Genomic DNA, 17787 nt, shown 5'->3' with positions numbered 1-17787 from the left:
GAACTGAACTGAACTGAACTGAATAGACCATGATCCTTGTTGAAACAATCGACCCCAATTGGCCGTTCAGACGTCGGAGACTGGCCGTAGAAAGTGGATTTAAGCTCATCAAAACCTGCAGTAGTAGGCTTGGTATGTCGCACAACTGGACTCGATGTCTTTAAATCCGCAGACGCAGATGCAGATGTAGATGCAGATGCAGAACCGAAATCAGGATATGTATCTTGACTATGAGAGTTCGCCTAAAGCGCCACCGACCCTGAGCGTTACGTACAGTTGTCATACGAGCCTTGTTTTGTTGCTATATACGTAGAGAAGTAGAAGAAGAAGTAGAAGAAAAGCGACCCTGGAAAACTGATGTCATAAATGGTGGCTTAAGCCCGGTTGTAAAATGTCGACTAGGACTAGAATCAAGAAAGAAATACCAGCGTGGTCCGACGTTATTCGGGGCGTCGTCCGGTGAGGTCATCACCAAAAGTCGCTTCTCACACAAACTGGGAATCTTGCTCGCAGCTGCTGAAGATTGCTCTGCCTAGGACTGCCCTTGTGGACCCCCCGTGTGTCAAACCGTTCCGACTTAGTGAAATTCCATATTTTTAAATTCTCCTCAAGTGAAATTTGGAACGGGCGCTGGGCGACATGGAACCCAGCTACTGTGCCCTTAGTCTACCGATGAGGCTGTCAACTTTGACACCCAACTTTCTGCCGCTCACACCAGGAACAAGCAGTGAATCCAGCGGATTCGAGACCATCAAGCATGCCAATTTGACTTCCGAACCTACCCGGAACAAGCCTAGGTTAAACCCAGCATGCAGGGAACTCCACTATCCAATCAGACGGAACTAACCCCAAAGACTTGTAAACGGCTTCTATCTGCCGGGGAGTTGAAGACTAAAAGAAACACACGAGGCGTACTTGACAAGTTAAGTTCCCGTTCGCCATGCACATCAAAGAAACGGTCCGGCATGCCGATGCCGATATCGATATCGATATCCTTACACGGATGAGCTACAGTTACAGCTACAGTTACACTTACAGCTTATCGACTCTTGGCTGGCTGACCCTTCCAACCTACCTACCTATACGGACGGGTTATCCGTAAATCCTATTCACATCACTACCGCCGTTACGGTACACTACCTATTACACTCGCTGATCTACCCGGCCAACCCCTGCAACTCTCCTGCCCTGGGTTGGATCCCAAATCTATCACTGCACCCAAATCCTATCCCACTTCGTTTCATGGTACAACATCATGTCCTCCAGTCTGCCAGTCCTGGCTCCCCGGCTCCCGGGCTGTCCGCCACCGGTGGATGACAGGACATACACAAAAGAGCACTCCGAGGATGAGTGGGAGTCCATGCGCGAAATCATCAAGAAGCTTTACATCAAAGACAACAGGAAGCTGAACGAAACCATGGCCATTCTGCAGGCGAGATATGGTTTTGCAGCAACGTGAGTGGGATAGCCAATCCTCCATTCCCCCCAGAAAAGACCCGAGGGGTTGGAAAGAAAAGCTGATTCGTGGTTCAAAGAGAACAGATGTTTAAGAAGCGTCTAAAGAAATGGAACTTGAGAAAACGTACATATCGAAAAGGTGTATCTAATAATTCTGCAGCGCCCACTCCTGTGGCAGAGGTCGAGGCAGACACGCAGAAAAAGATGGAAGTAGATACGGATACAAAAACAAGAGCCGAAACAGAGGACACCGAGACTACTTTTGAATATTCTGGCACAAGCACTGTTGATGACCACGACTCCTCTTCATCTTCAACATCACCAGAAGAGCACCGAGATCAGGATGACACAAGCATGGCCATGACCCTGGTTCGGCCATCAAATACAGGGCCCTACGCCAATCTAGAGCAAGTCCTCGGCAGCGTTTTCAACTGGAGTCAGTCCAAGCTAGAATTCCTCCCCAACATCTCAGATCCCATGTCGGCCTACCTAGCAAATCCAAACTCACCCCCTATTCAGGACAGCCGTACAATGTACCGGATCTTCGAGCTCGTTTTCGACCTATGGTACCATGGCAAGGGAGACCTTGCGGGGATGGCTGCACGACGAGGGTTCTACGTGCTCGAGTTTGTTCTAAGCGAGGACCACCCCGACCTAATCTGGCACGTACTAGATACGATCTTTGATATGGTGGACAGGGGGCATCTTCAACTCATGGGCCTGTTTGTAGACCACGCTACAGTACTTGCAAAACGACAACTTCCCGCCCAGCATCCTCTCCTTCTCATTCTCCAACAACTACGGAATGTCGATTACCACTCGGATGAGGGGCGGAGTTACTTGTGCCACTTACTGCGCCAAGCCTGGCTACGAAACGTCGATCTTTTGGGGCAACACATCGAAACGTCAGATTCGCATCGGCTTTGGCTTTACGAACAACTGATATGGGATGGAAGGACACGGCTGCGCAAAGGAAGCGAGCTAGGCAAAAGACAGGAAGCCATGTACCAAGCCCTGAAGAGAATGTCTGAAGCGCAAACCCAAACGTCAATGGCAGTCGATGCGGATTGGTTACGAGTCGAGGCATTGCGACTAGAATTCACACAGATGGACGTCGGCGACAAAGTCAAAGCTGAAGAGCTCGCCGTCAACCTACTCGACCTCACCAGAACCGATTCAGGACCCAGGTCCAACGACCGATTCCACGCATACGCATGCAAGATGCTGGCTCGAGTGCAGGAGGCGAAGAAAGATTGGACAATGGCCGAACAAAACCTAAAGCATGCCATCTCTAAGAGAGAGTCGGCGCATGGCGGCGACAACAATTTGCGCGTCATCCGTGACATGTGGGTGCTGGCAGCACATTACCAGAAAGCTGGACGAGTAGTGGATGCCAACAACATCACGGCTGATGCGCTGTCGAGAGCCCAGAGGTTTCTGGAGCAAGGGATGGAATGAAGTATCTGTCATACCAAAAAAAGCCACCGGAGAACTCCATGTAAACGATATACGGATTTGGAGAAAGAACACGACTTGTTGGTTGGTTGAATATAGTATGATACGGAGATAAGACGGGAACAAAGAATGTCTTGGGTTGACCAAGATCTTTTTTATTTCTCATCTTTCTTCTTTTTCTTGATTTTTGTTTCTTTAATTACACTTGCCAAGGGGGGGAAGCATAGCGAGGTTGGGGCTGTATATGTATCTGCCATCTTCCTTTGAGAAGATAGGTAGTATTGGTTGGAGTTCTAGTTTGAGATACCCAACGTTTAGACATAGAAACAAGTTACTTGATTGGATCGCCACACTTTATGCTACGCACCGCCACAATGACGTTGACACTTCTGTCCTGGGACTGGACAGTTTGAGGGCCTTGATTCACCAGCACCACCACCTCTATCTCTCGTATCTCCAAATACAAACATACCTAATTTACCTGCCAACGTACAACTTGGCATCTCCATCTTGACGAAAATCGCTAAACTTTCGTTTGCTATAAGCCCCTCCGTTGCAACCTATTCCCCATCACACTAAGCCATCATGACTTCTGGAGCTCCCCCCAACTACTGTAAGTTCCCATCATGACCCCACTACATGTGAATGTGACAACTAATCAAGCGTTGCTCAGATGCCATCTTGGAAGTAGCAGAAAGAGCAACAACACAGCAAATTCGCGATGCTTACAAGCGGTATGATTCTAGCCACGATGACTTAAGCTGGCGATATCACTAACACATGTCTCCAGCGCCGCTTTAAAGACGCATCCGGATCGCGTTGCCGGTGATTCCCCAGAGCGAGCCGAGCGAACTCGCAAGTTCCAGCTTGTCAACGATGCTTACTTCACCCTCTCCGAGCCCACACGCCGTCGTGAGTACGACGCCCAGCGCAAGCTCTTCAACACCGGCACCACCCCCACGAACCCCTTCGATGACATCCCCGAGACCGAAACCGAGGGCGGGGCTGCACCACGTCAGAGTCCATACTCGTGGGCATGGAACTTCTTCACCAACCAAGCCACAGGAGGTCAACCTCCCCCTCAGGACCGTGAGCAGACCGAGAATGCACAGTTCAGCGATGTGTTTGAGGAGATGATGCGCGAAGAGGGCATGGCCGAGGGCAGGGATAACCACCCTACTGGCAGATTCTGGGGCATGCTGGGCGGTGCTAGTGGCGGCGCCCTAGGCTTTATCGTTGCCAACGTGCCAGGTCTCGTTGCGGGTGCCGTAGCAGGAAACAGGCTGGGAGCTGTGCGTGACGCCAAGGGGAAGAGCGTGTACTCTGTGTTCCAGGACCTTCCTCAGGACGACAAGTCAAGACTGCTCAGCCAGTTGGCTGCCAAGGTGTTTAGTCACGCTGTCGGTATTTGAAGTTGAAAAGATGAGGTATAGGTTAGGTCAGGTTTGCTGGGCGTTCTAGGAGTTGGTTTGGTTTGAATGAGATATGAGATTGAGCAGGATGGAATGAGTGAAGGACATACCTATAGCTTCTCAGGAATAAACTTGCAGCAGTTAAAAAGGTTTAGTGTTGCTGATCGGTTGTCGTTACAAACTCGAATACCCTGGACACAATTACAATAATGGATAAATATCAGCAACTGTGCACATCGAAACGACTACTGCAACGTCGCTACCAGTCCGAGGAATGACTTGACAGGCCCACAGACCTCAGTAAACCTTTACCCTTTCTATGTTTGTTATTCTAGGTATGCATCAGAAGAATTGGCTGATGCATTGAGTATACCAGCCGAAATTAGTCAGTAAGCTTATGGTCACTTAGAGCACATGTTTAACCTGTTTATTTCTGTCTTTTGAAGCAGAGGTCAAATTCACTGTTATATATAGCTGCTACTGAGCACACCCCGATGTGCCAAAAGAGTTGCTGGCCTTGATACTCCAGACTCCCCTGGGTGTTGGGTCTATAAAACGTCACAAGCGTTTCCTTGATCTTGCCATGGGTTGAATTAAAACTGGACCTTGGGGGATGCTTTGTAGACTCTTCAATTTTAACTTCAACTTTTGTACGCTATTGTGGCAACGAATGCACCATGATATTTCAACACCATCAATTCATAGCCTTTGAAGCGGCTGATTACCCTAAAAACGCAAACCACTTCTAGTCCAATGCACCATCATGCGCCTCAAGTGCTCCGTAATAAAGTTCTTGGCAAGCTTGTTAACACTGATGGAGAATGGTAGAGTGCCATGAAGAAATTTCACATACATTTTTTGTATGACCCAAACTCAAAATATCGACATTTGCTTCCGGCATCCATGGTCCTGCGGTTCGGCGAACAGGTAAGACATTCTCAGTCTTGTAACCGACATCGTAGCTTCTTTTCGGACCAGTTGAATTACCCTAGTTATCCAGCGTCTACATAACCTATCTTCGGGGGGGAGGCTGGAATCCAGGAGGTGGGGGACCACCAGGGTTGAAACCAGGAGGAGGAAACTGAGCGCCTCCGGGGAAGCCAGCTGGAGGAGGGAAGTTTCCAGGGAAGCCGGGAGGAGGAGCTTGGAGATGGTTAGAGACTCTGTGAGTGTATCGGGATGCAGTGAACTTACCACCACGACCACCAGGACCTGGGAAGCCAGGAGCACCTCCAGGGAAGCCGGGGAAGCCAGGAGGGGGAATGCCACCAACACCAGCAGCAGGACCCTAGTAACTATTAGCATTCATGGTGACTTCTCAAGAGAATAGGGGTTTACATACAGCCAGAGAGGGAGGGGCAGCTCCTCGGCCAGCAGGTCGGGCAACACCGGGACCAGCAGCCAGAGCAGAGGAGATACCGCCAGGAGCACTCTTTCCAAGTCGGGCGCTGGGGTCAGCAGGAGGAGGCGACTCAACCGAGAGGGAGATGATGTGAGCGCCTCGGACGATTGTGAGACCGAGTGTTCGCTTCTCCTCGGACTCGACGAGGGAACCTGAGCCGCTTGCGCCAGGGGCGGCAGGCTTGTTCTGCTTGCGCTTGACGCGTCGGAACTCTTCGGTATCGGCAAGGACGAGGTTCATGTGCTATGTTTTGATCAGCTCAAGTGGTCATGGTGATAATGGAGGAAGATATTGTACCTTGTCGAAAGCCAGCATCTGACCGGTCATTGCTCGTCCATCGTTAAGGGTGACTCGCATGCGCCAGTTGATCTGTTTGATCCAAGTCAGCTTTGTTGATCCATCACTGAGATACGATGTCGACGTCGCATGCGCGTTGGGGGTATACGTACGTAACCGGCCTAGAAGAAAGAAGCGATTAGCTATGAACAACAAGCAGTTTTCGAGACGCGTGAAAATTGAGGGATGATCATACCATCTTTCCTTGTTTGTTCGACATATTGGCGGTATTTGTGAGAGCTTGCTGATGCAGTTGCTCAATGTTTCAAAAATTGGTGTTGTATCGCGGTAAGTTTGCGCGCGATCGCAACAACCTTCAATGCCTGGAGCTCTGAAGGTGAGTTATGATGTCCAAAATTTGCGGAGCCTGATGCGGAAGGCTGAAAGGTACACCGACAATGTACCAGTTCCGCACTAGACCTGTTTCGAGGTAGACCAGACCCACTAGAAACCCACTCTCGCTAGAAGGGCAGAGAAACCCTCGAATATTTTACCACTCACAAAATTCGAAATCCGAAATCTACTCTTGCAACCTTTGCGACCTTCGACAACTCCACGATCTTCGACAAGTCCCATCACCAGGTCGACTAATAACAGCAGCCATGGCTTCCGAGAAGGCAAACAACCCCATGCGGGAGCTGAAGATTCAGAAGCTCGTTCTGAACATCTCCGTCGGAGAGTCTGGTGATAGACTTACTCGTGCGGCCAAGGTTTTGGAGCAACTTTCCGGACAGACGCCCGTCTACAGTGAGTTTTGCCCGATTTTGCAATATGGTGATGCAATTCCATCTGACTCAAATTTCCCCCAAAGGCAAGGCTCGTTACACCGTCCGAACTTTCGGTATCCGACGTAACGAAAAGATCGCTGTCCACGTCACCGTCCGAGGCCCCAAGGTAAATACACAAGAATATCGGAATCATCAAAAAAATATCGAGACTAACGAATACAAGGCTGAGGAGATTCTCGAGCGTGGCCTCAAGGTCAAGGAGTACGAGCTCCGCAAGCGCAACTTCTCCGAGACTGGCAACTTCGGCTTCGGTATCAGTGAGCACATCGATCTCGGTATCAAGTACGACCCCTCAATTGGTATCTACGGCATGGATTTTTACTGCTGCATGACCCGACCTGGTGAGCGCGTCACCCGCCGCCGCCGAACAAAGTCCAAGATCGGTGCCTCTCACCGCATCAAGCGCGAGGAGACCGTCAAGTGGTTCAAGTCTCGCTTCGATGGTATTGTCCGATAAACGGTTGAAAAGGAAAATGGTTATTTGAATTTACGGATTGGTCACGGCGAAAACTAAGGGGAAAACACACATGGGGCATGTATTTTCTGTTGCCATTGCTGCATCAGCTCGACTCTTTTAGTCGAGCCACGGCCTGAGAGACCGACCGGCACTCTGCCGGCTTTCCGATATTCACTCACTCTGAATGTGACATCTGCCATCAATCGTCAGATCATTGGTACTTTGTCTACTTGGCCTCTCGTCTGTTTACGTCTACGTGAGACGCTATAAACATGTCCTTTGGGACTTTGATGCATCACTTTTTGCATGTCTGCTGTTACTCGACTGAGTAGCATCAGCTCTCTTCCCATCAATGCGTGAACTCATGAATGTTGTTACATGTTGAACAGTTGTAGTTGCTTATTTACAATGGATATCACTTCCCCAAACAAGCTTGCCTGTCTACATATTCCGACTGTCAATGGTCTCTTGCCAGCCGTGTTCAGCAGCAGGTCGCTTGGCCGAGAAATTGGCAAAGTCGGGTGGCGTAAGCCAGCCTTTACATTTTCTATGATGAATCACTGAATTCTCATAAAGGCTCTCATAAAGGCAGCCATGTACTATGATAATTTCATAATCATATCATAAGCTCGGAAAGTGTACATACCTAAATCAGGACTCAATTTCATGATTAGGTACACACTTTGTGTAGACAAGCATTCGACTCTATCGTTGCCTTGTTGCTGCAGTATATTTGATTTTGTCATAGGTCCGAGGGGAAAGTAATATCCTCTTTTGAAGTTCCTGCCATCTTTAAGTTGATCAATCGCACATCTCATCTGAATTTGCAAGAAACCACAGTTGCACTGAAGCCAAAACAGACAGAACCGATCTCTCCAAAGTGCCATTTTACATTATATAATACTTGGCATCTCGGTGGATTCTAATAAATTCTGTCCGGCTTTCAGTTTCGCACAAATATTAATCACTGCGGTGTCGTCACACAGTGGACGTTTCGAATCAGCAGAAGCTACACCATTATGAAAAAGAAGCCAGTCAAATATGTATGGACCAATTGCACCAGTGGAGATGCACCCCAGATTAACAGTATCTAATATCTCGGGGGACACGGGAGTCCGTCATCGGAAAGGAGTTTGAGATGGCAAGGCTACTACAACGAAATATTGATAACTCTGTGGGATAAGTCTGAGTCGGGAAATCCACGGAGCAAGGCTAAGGAGAAAGAAGGCACTCGATCTTGAGCCACGGAAGCTTGCTATTGATCAATTGATGGGCGCAATAAAGCCTGTTTCTGTTAGCTTGACATTGGTTTGTGCTCCTCAAGGTATCAGAAATTGGCTGCTGGAAGCATAAGAGACGACTTATGCTACTTAGACTATACTCTTTAGGCTATTTATTTTTGTACACTAAGGCTTAAGAGGTCAACTTTTCTGCTACTGTGCCCAATAGGTGCTGTGACTTTCCAGTGTTATTACTACGTTGCAAGCCTGTTCTCTCGCTGCTCCGGAGCCAGTCACTAGGTAAGCGTGAAACCCCACCACGAAAATGAGAAGCTCTTTGGGCCAACGCTGTTCTGGTATTGGCTGCAGCTCCATTAGAATGTGCAACCGCATTTCTCAGGCACAAACTGTTGGCACGTACCCGGGTAATACCGATCGTTCGGCGGTACGGGAGGTCAATGAGATGTGAGATGTAAGTACGATGTCGGCTAGTGACCATGAAAGAGGGTATTTGAGATCCGGGGTTTGATGATCGGACCAGCTGATAGACAAAAGAGAAACCTGCATCAACTCTCATACTCCAAACTCCAGAGATACTCCCCGATCTGACGAATCGTCAACAGCATGTCAGCTCGGTGGGCAAAGTGAAAGCCCCGAAATACAGGCGGCAAGAGGCTAAGAAATTGTTAAGGCTACGTCGGAATATCCAGGCAAAACCGCGCATCGACCCTTAATTGGTTCTTCGGAGCAGCTGGGCCCCACTTCATTCCTCAGAACAGACTCTGCTCTCCATCACCACCCTCCTCAAAAATCTCCATTTGCTCTCCTGTAAAGGCAGCACCGCACTCCCCAATCTCCCCTCCTCCCAATTGCACCCGGCTGCAATTGCTCTCCTTTCATCTCCAAAACCTCCCGTATACCTCTAATATGTTCCGGAACGCCCTTCGACAGTCGACGCGCGCCGTCGGCGCTGTCTCTGCTGCTGGCAGGGTCGCCGCGGTAAGTTAAAACGTGCTCTTCCGAGCCCCGAATCGACAATCCCATCGACCAACGTCCCCCAACATCGTGCATCCATCGACAATTTACCCCACGAGCTCAATTGATTAGTTGCATTGCCTTTTCAACTGGATCATGAGCTTTTTTGAGCTATTTGGGGCCGTTGTCGCTGTCGACCTGTCGAGGACTTTTTCGGACTTCGGCTAACCTGTTTTTCACCACCAGCTCCGAAATGCCGCACCCGCCTCCATCAACGCCGCTCGATTCTACGCCTCCGACGCCAAGGCTACTCCCACCGAGGTTTCTTCTATCCTCGAGCAGCGAATTCGTGGTGTCCAGGAGGAGTCCAACCTCGCTGAGACTGGCCGTGTCCTCTCCGTCGGGTATGTGGATCTACACTGGGAGCAACCAGAGCAAGGCGAAGCTGGTGCACGATGACCTCAAAATCAACACTACATCGCCGAACTACCCGGATGCCCTGGGAGAACTCAATTGGAAACCAACCAGTGCTGACCTTGAATTTACAGTGATGGTATCGCCCGTGTTCACGGTATGGCCAACGTCCAGGCTGAGGAGCTTGTCGAGTACGTACTAAGCAAAATATGGAGCGGCTCCGTCATGCGTCCCATAACTAACAAACATCAGGTTCGCCTCCGGTGTCAAGGGAATGTGCATGAACCTCGAGGCCGGCCAGGTCGGTGTTGTGTTGTTCGGTTCCGATCGTCTCGTCAAGGAGGGTGAGACCGTCAAGCGTACCGGTGAGATTGTAAGTCTACCATGCAATATCAACAATAAGCAGCAACCCAAGTTAACAACTACCCAAGGTTGACATTCCTGTCGGCCCTGAGATGCTCGGCCGTGTCGTCGACGCTCTCGGTAACCCCATTGACGGCAAGGGTCCCATCAACACCAAGGAGCGACGCCGTGCTCAGCTCAAGGCTCCCGGTATTCTGCCCCGAAAGTCCGTCAACGAGCCCGTCCAGACTGGTCTCAAGTCCATCGACGCCATGGTTCCCATCGGCCGTGGACAGCGTGAGCTGATCATTGGTGATCGTCAGACTGGTAAGACTGCCGTTGGTCTCGACACCATCCTCAACCAGAAGCGATGGAACGATGGCAATGACGAGAAGAAGAAGCTCTACTGTATCTACGTCGCCGTCGGTCAGAAGCGATCCACCGTCGCTCAGTTCGTCAAGACCCTCGAGGAGAACGACGCCATGAAGTACTCCATTGTCGTCGCCGCTACTGCCTCTGAGGCTGCTCCTCTCCAGTACCTTGCTCCTTTCACCGGTGCCTCCATTGGTAATTATTTCTGTCTCCTACCTATGACAACAACTGTTAACGTGTTTGGTAGGTGAATGGTTCCGCGATAACGGCAAGCACTCTCTCGTCATCTTCGACGATCTTTCCAAGCAGGCCGTCGCTTACCGACAAATGTCTCTGCTTCTCCGACGTCCTCCTGGACGTGAGGCTTACCCCGGTGACGTTTTCTACCTCCACTCTCGTCTCCTCGAGCGTGCTGCCAAGATGAACGACAAGCTTGGTGGTGGCTCAATGAGTAAGTCTAATAACCCAGCTATGCTGTCCTTGCTAACGCCTTGATAAAGCGGCACTGCCGATCATAGAGACGCAGGGCGGTGATGTCTCTGCTTACATTCCCACCAACGTTATTTCCATCACTGATGGTCAGATCTTCTTGGAGGCTGAGCTGTTCTACAAGGGTATCCGACCTGCCATCAACGTCGGTCTTTCCGTCTCTCGTGTCGGTTCCGCTGCCCAGCTTAAGGCCATGAAGCAGGTTGCTGGTTCCCTGAAGCTTTTCTTGGCCCAGTACCGTGAGGTTGCTGCTTTCGCCCAGTTCGGTTCCGATTTGGACGCTGCTACCAAGCAGACCCTCAACCGTGGTGAGCGTGTAAGTTGAAACAAGCTGGAAAAACATTGTAAATTCAAGATACTGACTATTTTATAGCTTACCGAGCTCCTCAAGCAGAAGCAGTACAGCCCCATGGCTGTCACCGAGATGGTTCCTCTCATCTTCGCTGGTGTTAACGGTTTCCTCGACACCATCCCCGTTAACAAGATTCTTCAGTGGGAGTCTGACTTCCTTGCCCACCTCAAGACCAATGAGACCGAGCTCCTTGCCACCATTGACAAGGAGGGCGCCATCTCCAAGGACACTGAGGCCAAGCTCAAGGACGTCGTCCAGTCCTTCGTCAAGAGCTTCCTCGGTTAAATGTAATCAAAAGCAACTTGTGCGGAGAATAGCGGGGGCCTTTGGGGATGTCGCTGTCTATATCGAATATCTATTGTCGTTTTTCTCTCTTGAGGCGGAGGGAACATGTCGAGGGGTCGCGCCTGGATGGAGCGACGGGAATGAATTGAGGGAGATTCGCCCGTCGTATTGCCACTTGTAAAATAGAGCACAAAACTCAATGAATGCCCTCGATTCCTTTTGTTCTTGAACTACCTAATGAATATTGCCATTTCCCAATCTGTCATGTGATTGTGACGTGACCAATAATCGTTTAGGTATTCTTTCTTCCTTAATATGGCAATGTCAAACTTGATTTAGATGGCACATAAGATTGTGAGGGTTCTGATCGTTTCACAAAATACTGGCACATTGCTCCCCTTTCTCATTAAGTTTTCACTCTTAGTTGATTTGTGTAAGTCATAAATATGTACTGAGTGAGTACGTCTGAATTACTTGTGTGTCAAGTATCTGTTTACAATACAATCGTTTTTATATACCTACTCAACGTTTCCATCTTGATATAAGCTTTTTGTAAGAGCCCCTAAAATGTGGGGACGAAATTGATCATAAGTTTATTATAAGGCTTTAGACTAAAGTTTACTATATGTTTAGGGTAGGTTAGATCATCTTAAGATGGCCTTGTCTTTATTCATAGCCTCCTATTAGTTCTGACAAAGTAGATACTTATGTTGATCTAGCATATGATTCTCCCTTACTAATATGGTAGGATATTGATTGTCTATTGGACATCGTCAAAAGTATCGATTGATGAACCAGTTGCAAGCTTGGCATAGTGTGCTTCATCAACAATCAAAACCGGGGACTGCCGATCTAGAACCCAGTACCACTCTGACTGTAGAGGCTCGGTTTCTTTTTGTGCTTATCATTTGGGAAGAGTTTGCGGGCTGTTCCAATTTCATGAAATTCAACAGTCTTGCACCATTGTTCCAGTGTTTGGATCTCGCAGAATCACTGCTTGAGAAAGCTTTGGAGAATATAATAATAACGTCGCAATTCAAGATGTCCGCGAAGTCAGTGTTGGCATCATCGATGATCACTGACTGAGTTCGGATTTCCTAGTCCAAGTCAGCTTCTAATAACTCACGATATAGCACTGAGAGAGCTTACCTCACTGAAATGCACCTCGATTTCTTCCCACCACTGAACGGCACAGCCAGGCCGGGTTACAACGGCAATAGGGCCTCAGTTAGGGAGCATTTAATTCAGTTGGTGCATCGTTGCTGTAAGAGCCATAAGTGATTTGCCCGGTCCCGTCTCGCCCCCAATAACCAAGCCGCCCAGGAGGAAGTTGCATGAGTCTGCTAGTTCTCTTGCTCCTGTTTCTTGCCATGATTTCAATTCATGGCCCTCTCTCAGCTTGGGAATATTGAGATTGACAGTAAATGATTCGTGTGATATGTTAGGTTGCTGCGAAAGTATCACGTCAGTGTCGGTGATAGGAAATCCTATACGAAGGCACTTGCCTAAGAGACAACATAATTTAGTCATTTTATGACACTTTAGACCCGGCCTTAGGCTACTCTTATTCTATAACCTTAGTTCAGGTCTCAAATTCTCTGTTGTCTTCTTGATTAGTACTGTCTGGAGGGCTAGCGGTTACACTTACGTGCTGTACGGCCTAAGCCTCACTTGCAAAGAAGGCAACCAGGGCTGTCTCCATTCCATATATGCATACGGGAATATGGGCTGAGTAGGTGGCAGAGCCTTTTAGTTGCTTTCGGGATAAAATATCTGGTGGTGGTTTTGCCACAGTCTTCTCCTCGGCTGCCAAGCTTAGGTAGTATATAGAAAATAAATCGCCCAACGACGGGCCTATTGGCCCATGATAACTATATTGTTTTTATATCTTGAACAAGTAACTCGAGTTTTCTATACTTCGAGAATACCTAGTGCCTCGATGAATAGCCCATGTCTAAAGTCCTTGATCGATGAACTCGCCCCTGAGCTGATGGATAATAAACTTGTGCCTGAACCCTTCTACGCATTCCATGACCTGTCTCATACGGCGACGAGTACTCTGCCACTTGAGTGGTAGACTGTGCAGGAGCAGTAGTCCAGTATGCGGTTTCGAGGGTCTGTGGTAGGGCTGCAGGTCGAGAGTATGTACCTGACCCCCCATTTTCTGATCGTCTCAACAACCACCGAGTTATGCTACCCAGCTCTCCCATAAACCACAGCCCAATAAGAATAACCACGATTGTCACCGGAATGGCAACGGCCCAGTACAGCCACTGAGAATAAGGCATGTCTCTCACATCAGTCGTGTTCATACCGAAAATACTCGAAACAGCGCTGATGGGCAGGAAAACGATAGTGACAAGGGTGAAAGCGTAAATAGCCCGCTCCTGTCGATCTCGCGTAAATTCCATCTTATAAACAATAGCACGCTCGAGATCAATAGCAAAGTCACTGAAGCGTCGGAACTCAAACTCGCGCTGTTCGATAAGGCGTGAACACTCGAGGAAGAAGAGACCGCGGAGACCGCCTGCATCTGTGGGTGATAGCTTGGAAGTCGAAGCCATATCAAATAGGAAGTCATCGTCGAGACCCATGTAATCGTTGGCTGTCGCTTCCTGGGTATAATTGATAGGGGCGGTTCGCGTGCAGTCATCATCGTGTCGACGAGAGTAAGTTGGAGGCGGGGGAACAGTCTCCGAGTAATGCCTTTTGTTGCTACTATGTTGCCTCTCTGCATTTCTCAACGCTGTCTCATGTTCAAGTTGACCTATGACGATGTCAAGTGTGTCGATGGCGGTCAGAGACTTTCTCAGGCGAGAGATGAGCGACTTTTGTCTACAGAGCGTCTGATTGACTGCTTTAAGCTCTTGTTGCACCATATCGATTTGATGTTGAAATGTCCTATCCGATGGTTTCGACGTGATCGCGTTGTCCTAGAATCGTTAGCCACCGACAAGGCAATGGTGCATCTTTAGTAGAGCTTACCAAGGAATTCATATATTGCGAGTACGTGTCACAAATATCATCAGACTTGCCAACCTGATCCTGTAACAAACCCATGATGATGAGAGAAAGAACCTCGAGTGGCAACACTGCGACTTTGTCCAGCAGACTCTTCTGACAAAGCCCCTGAACAAGCTTTTTCGATCCTTTCTCAATAAGAGCTTCTGCTCTTTTTATTCTGCTATTCCACTTGAGATCGTCCTTGGAACTATAGACCATGCCCATAACGATGTATAGCCATGCCTTGGAGAATTCTACTGGTAGTTCGACTTCAGCTCGCTCTTCTTTGGAGGAGTGGGCAAGTATGTTTTGTAGAGCGAAGAGATTTTGAGTCACGTATCTGAGAGATGTTCGAAGACTTCCAGCGATGTTGTCAAATGACGGGCGGAGAAAATCGCCATCGATCGTGGGCAACTTTGAATGTTAGCATATTCCTTGTCAAGCTTGATAGGCGTATGCCCTACCTCAATTAGCGCTCTTAAAGCCCCCCAAAACTTATCAACCATCGGGCCATTGAACTTCAAAGGAATGAAGAAGCTGTAAACTATATCGGCAGCGTTGAAAATGTCAACTTTCTCCTGATATGCCCGGCGAACAGTGTCACTCCCGTCGTCTTCAACTCGACCAGCTAGTCTAGTCAAATACTCGTAGCACTCAATCCTAGTCGCTGACTTGCAAGTTTTGTATGCCTTGCGCTCCGACAAGGTCGTTTCACCCGTCAAGAAACTCTCAGCGGCATTGAGTTGGACTTCTAACTTGAGCCCAGCATTCTGGGCACCAAAATCCTTGAGACCTGCTGGCAAGGCTAGAATATGAGCGAAGTCATCGATCTTGGCCTTTCCTTTCCCACCGTGCGTAGTTGGTAGCAAGTGAGGTTCTTGACGAAGAATGGCACGCGGAGGAGGCTCAGGTGGACGTCCGAGCCTCATAGTTAGCTTAAACGGCGCAGATCGATTGTTGGAAGCTAGTTTTAGGATTTTAGGCCATGTTTCAGCAGTAATAGCCTGATCCTTATGCCAGAATTCAGGTATAGAAGGCCAGAAGGTCTGGAACTTGGATAGAAACGCCTATATTAAAACCTTGGTTAAAAGGACAGCCTGAGAGATAACTGATAATTGTTGTGTTTGAAGTATCTCCTGACTTCGGGGTTGTTGGGGCTGATAAGAAATATTGACTTACAAACCACGTCTGGCACTCTTCAACCTCGAAAGACCAGACAACTGAATCTCCATATTCTACCAGAATCTTTCCTTGGCGTTCCGTTGTCAGAATACGAGCTGGACGTTCTTTGATCTCAATGGCTTGACCATTCAAATCCTCTCGAGTCATTGTTCCACATGTCACTATCAAGCCTATTCAAAAATGGTACAGTCAGTGATTCATTCACAGATAAAGACTTTGCTAAACCTACTGTTGTCGATGATAAGACACCAAAGCTGAGAAACATGAAAGCATTCTCCACGCTCTGCGTTTCCCAACTGAACAACAGCCTGCTCCATATCTCTTGCCGCGGTATTTCTTGAGTACTGAAACTGGAGCAATGTCTGGGCAGGGAATAGAGATGAGCTGGTAGCCGCGAGCAGGCCAGAGTATTGCTCAAGTGAGAAGTATGGAATACAGATCCACCTAGCTGAGCCACTGACTGTCTCAGTAGTTGGTGTTTCATGCTTGAGAGATTTCAATGATACTTCAATGCATTTCGGTTCCAAGTAGCCAACTTTTGCACCTTTGGGATTTGTCCTTGTTTTGACGCAGTTCTTTTTGACGTCTGCACGAAGCCTTGAGATGGCCTTTTTCTCCAGCTCAGACAGACCAGAGACGCGGCTAATTTCGACCTAGGCAATTTGTGAGCACAGTGTTTCAAGTCCCTCTTGTATGACCTACCCATAAATCTTCAAAGTTCATGACATCTTGCGGCACATGGCTGATATGAATTAGCAGTAAGACATTGTCAAACACTGATATGACTTACAGCCATCTGAACAGGGACCGTTTCTGCCCTTTCAAATCGTGAATCACATTCAGCGTCGCAGTATGAGAGCTCCCCGTCTCAGCATTCCCAGTATAAAGCGAGGAATCAATAAAAGCCAAATGAGAGCGTGTCTTGCCACCTTTACCATCCTTGGCAAGAGCGACATGTTCTTCAGACTCGGGTGGTTCAGCATCAGAATCGTCACCCTTTGAAGACTCTGTGATTATAGACTGAGCCTGGGTGGAGAAATCAAACTTGCCGTAGGGATCAAAATCATCACTTGAGAAGCTATCTGCTCTCGGCCTCCTCGTGTACCAGTCGTTGTCGCTTTCACTTGTGCCTGAATTAGTCTCGTGGGAGCGATATCTATTGTGCCTCGTAGCCTCGTAATGAGAGTAGATTGGTGATCTTGACCGACTCTTCCTACGCCAAATGAATTCTGCCCTGTCGTATGAGGGCTGTCTTCTTGATTCTTCCTTTTCATCGTCTTCTTCATTCTCAATTGGACGTGGAGACTCGGTATACTGCCTCTCAGGTCCAGTGGGGTCATTGACTGGTAACTGGGCAGGTATTTCCCATTCGTTGTAAGTTTGTACAGGGACTGCATCTCTATACTGTCGTTGAGGCCTTCTGCGGTAAACCTCGACAGGCACGTCATCCATGGACCGTCGAGGAGGTGGCCTTGGTACCGATCTGCTGTCATTGCGAACAAAAGGTACTTCAGCTGTCTCAGCCGTGCCTCGCCTAACGGGATATCTTCCCTCGCGTCGATGCTGCGACCAGTAGTAAGTTGAGTGCCAGAGCAATTAGTTGATGTAAACAAACCGGGTAGTACTCTTCCACGGGTCCCCAGCGGATGACACGACCTCGGCCATCGCCTGGAAGTGAAGGAGGCATTTTAAATAATTCAACGAGAGAACTTAGTCGTGGCTATATTTCATGGCATTGTTGTTTGGTTCATGAAGAGATTGGTCAATCTAGAATGGGAGAGATGACTACCTTTTCAGCCGTAGCTTGTACCTCCTTCCACTATTGGTCACTGGTGTTAGTTGAGG

The 17787-nt window shown here is 48.6% G+C and overlaps 6 protein-coding genes across 6 annotated transcripts, besides 1 other annotated feature; 4 read left to right on the top strand and 2 right to left on the bottom strand.

Annotated features, from left to right (window-relative positions):
- Positions 1-23: a microsatellite.
- A 1232-nt stretch (positions 24-1255) lies between these two features.
- Positions 1256-2916, top strand: FPSE_10371 (uncharacterized protein; the record flags this gene model as incomplete). Its single annotated transcript, XM_009263488.1, has 2 exons — positions 1256-1455; positions 1536-2916. 2 exons carry the CDS (start codon positions 1256-1258, stop codon positions 2914-2916), a joined length of 1581 nt encoding a protein of 526 aa, XP_009261763.1.
- Positions 2917-3498: 582 nt separating this feature from the next.
- Positions 3499-4325, top strand: FPSE_10372 (uncharacterized protein; the record flags this gene model as incomplete). The annotated part of the gene is made up of 3 exons (XM_009263489.1): positions 3499-3526; positions 3587-3647; positions 3704-4325. The coding sequence occupies 3 exons, from the start codon at positions 3499-3501 to the stop codon at positions 4323-4325; spliced, it is 711 nt and encodes a 236-aa protein (XP_009261764.1).
- Positions 4326-5337: 1012 nt separating this feature from the next.
- FPSE_10373 (uncharacterized protein) lies at positions 5338-6283 on the bottom strand (the record flags this gene model as incomplete). The annotated part of the gene is made up of 6 exons (XM_009263490.1): positions 5338-5468; positions 5520-5613; positions 5668-5970; positions 6025-6096; positions 6177-6185; positions 6260-6283. The coding sequence occupies 6 exons, from the start codon at positions 6281-6283 to the stop codon at positions 5338-5340; spliced, it is 633 nt and encodes a 210-aa protein (XP_009261765.1).
- Positions 6284-6665: 382 nt separating this feature from the next.
- Positions 6666-7308, top strand: FPSE_10374 (uncharacterized protein; the record flags this gene model as incomplete). Its single annotated transcript, XM_009263491.1, has 3 exons — positions 6666-6810; positions 6875-6957; positions 7015-7308. The coding sequence occupies 3 exons, from the start codon at positions 6666-6668 to the stop codon at positions 7306-7308; spliced, it is 522 nt and encodes a 173-aa protein (XP_009261766.1).
- Positions 7309-9455: 2147 nt separating this feature from the next.
- FPSE_10375 (uncharacterized protein) lies at positions 9456-11757 on the top strand (the record flags this gene model as incomplete). The annotated part of the gene is made up of 8 exons (XM_009263492.1): positions 9456-9527; positions 9750-9907; positions 10052-10108; positions 10170-10290; positions 10349-10826; positions 10879-11082; positions 11132-11436; positions 11494-11757. 8 exons carry the CDS (start codon positions 9456-9458, stop codon positions 11755-11757), a joined length of 1659 nt encoding a protein of 552 aa, XP_009261767.1.
- Positions 11758-12996: 1239 nt separating this feature from the next.
- Positions 12997-17629, bottom strand: FPSE_10376 (uncharacterized protein; the record flags this gene model as incomplete). The annotated part of the gene is made up of 10 exons (XM_009263493.1): positions 12997-13262; positions 13429-13628; positions 13804-14690; positions 14743-15174; positions 15225-15806; positions 15940-16112; positions 16172-16595; positions 16645-16684; positions 16733-17505; positions 17558-17629. 10 exons carry the CDS (start codon positions 17627-17629, stop codon positions 12997-12999), a joined length of 3849 nt encoding a protein of 1282 aa, XP_009261768.1.
- Positions 17630-17787: the final 158 nt, after the last annotated feature.

This window comes from Fusarium pseudograminearum, chromosome 1 (genome assembly GCF_000303195.2).
Source record: "Fusarium pseudograminearum CS3096 chromosome 1, whole genome shotgun sequence".
Taxonomy (NCBI): domain Eukaryota; kingdom Fungi; phylum Ascomycota; class Sordariomycetes; order Hypocreales; family Nectriaceae; genus Fusarium; species Fusarium pseudograminearum.
The sequence above is the reverse complement of the archived record's forward strand: the minus strand, read 5'-3'. Positions and strand labels throughout refer to the sequence as shown.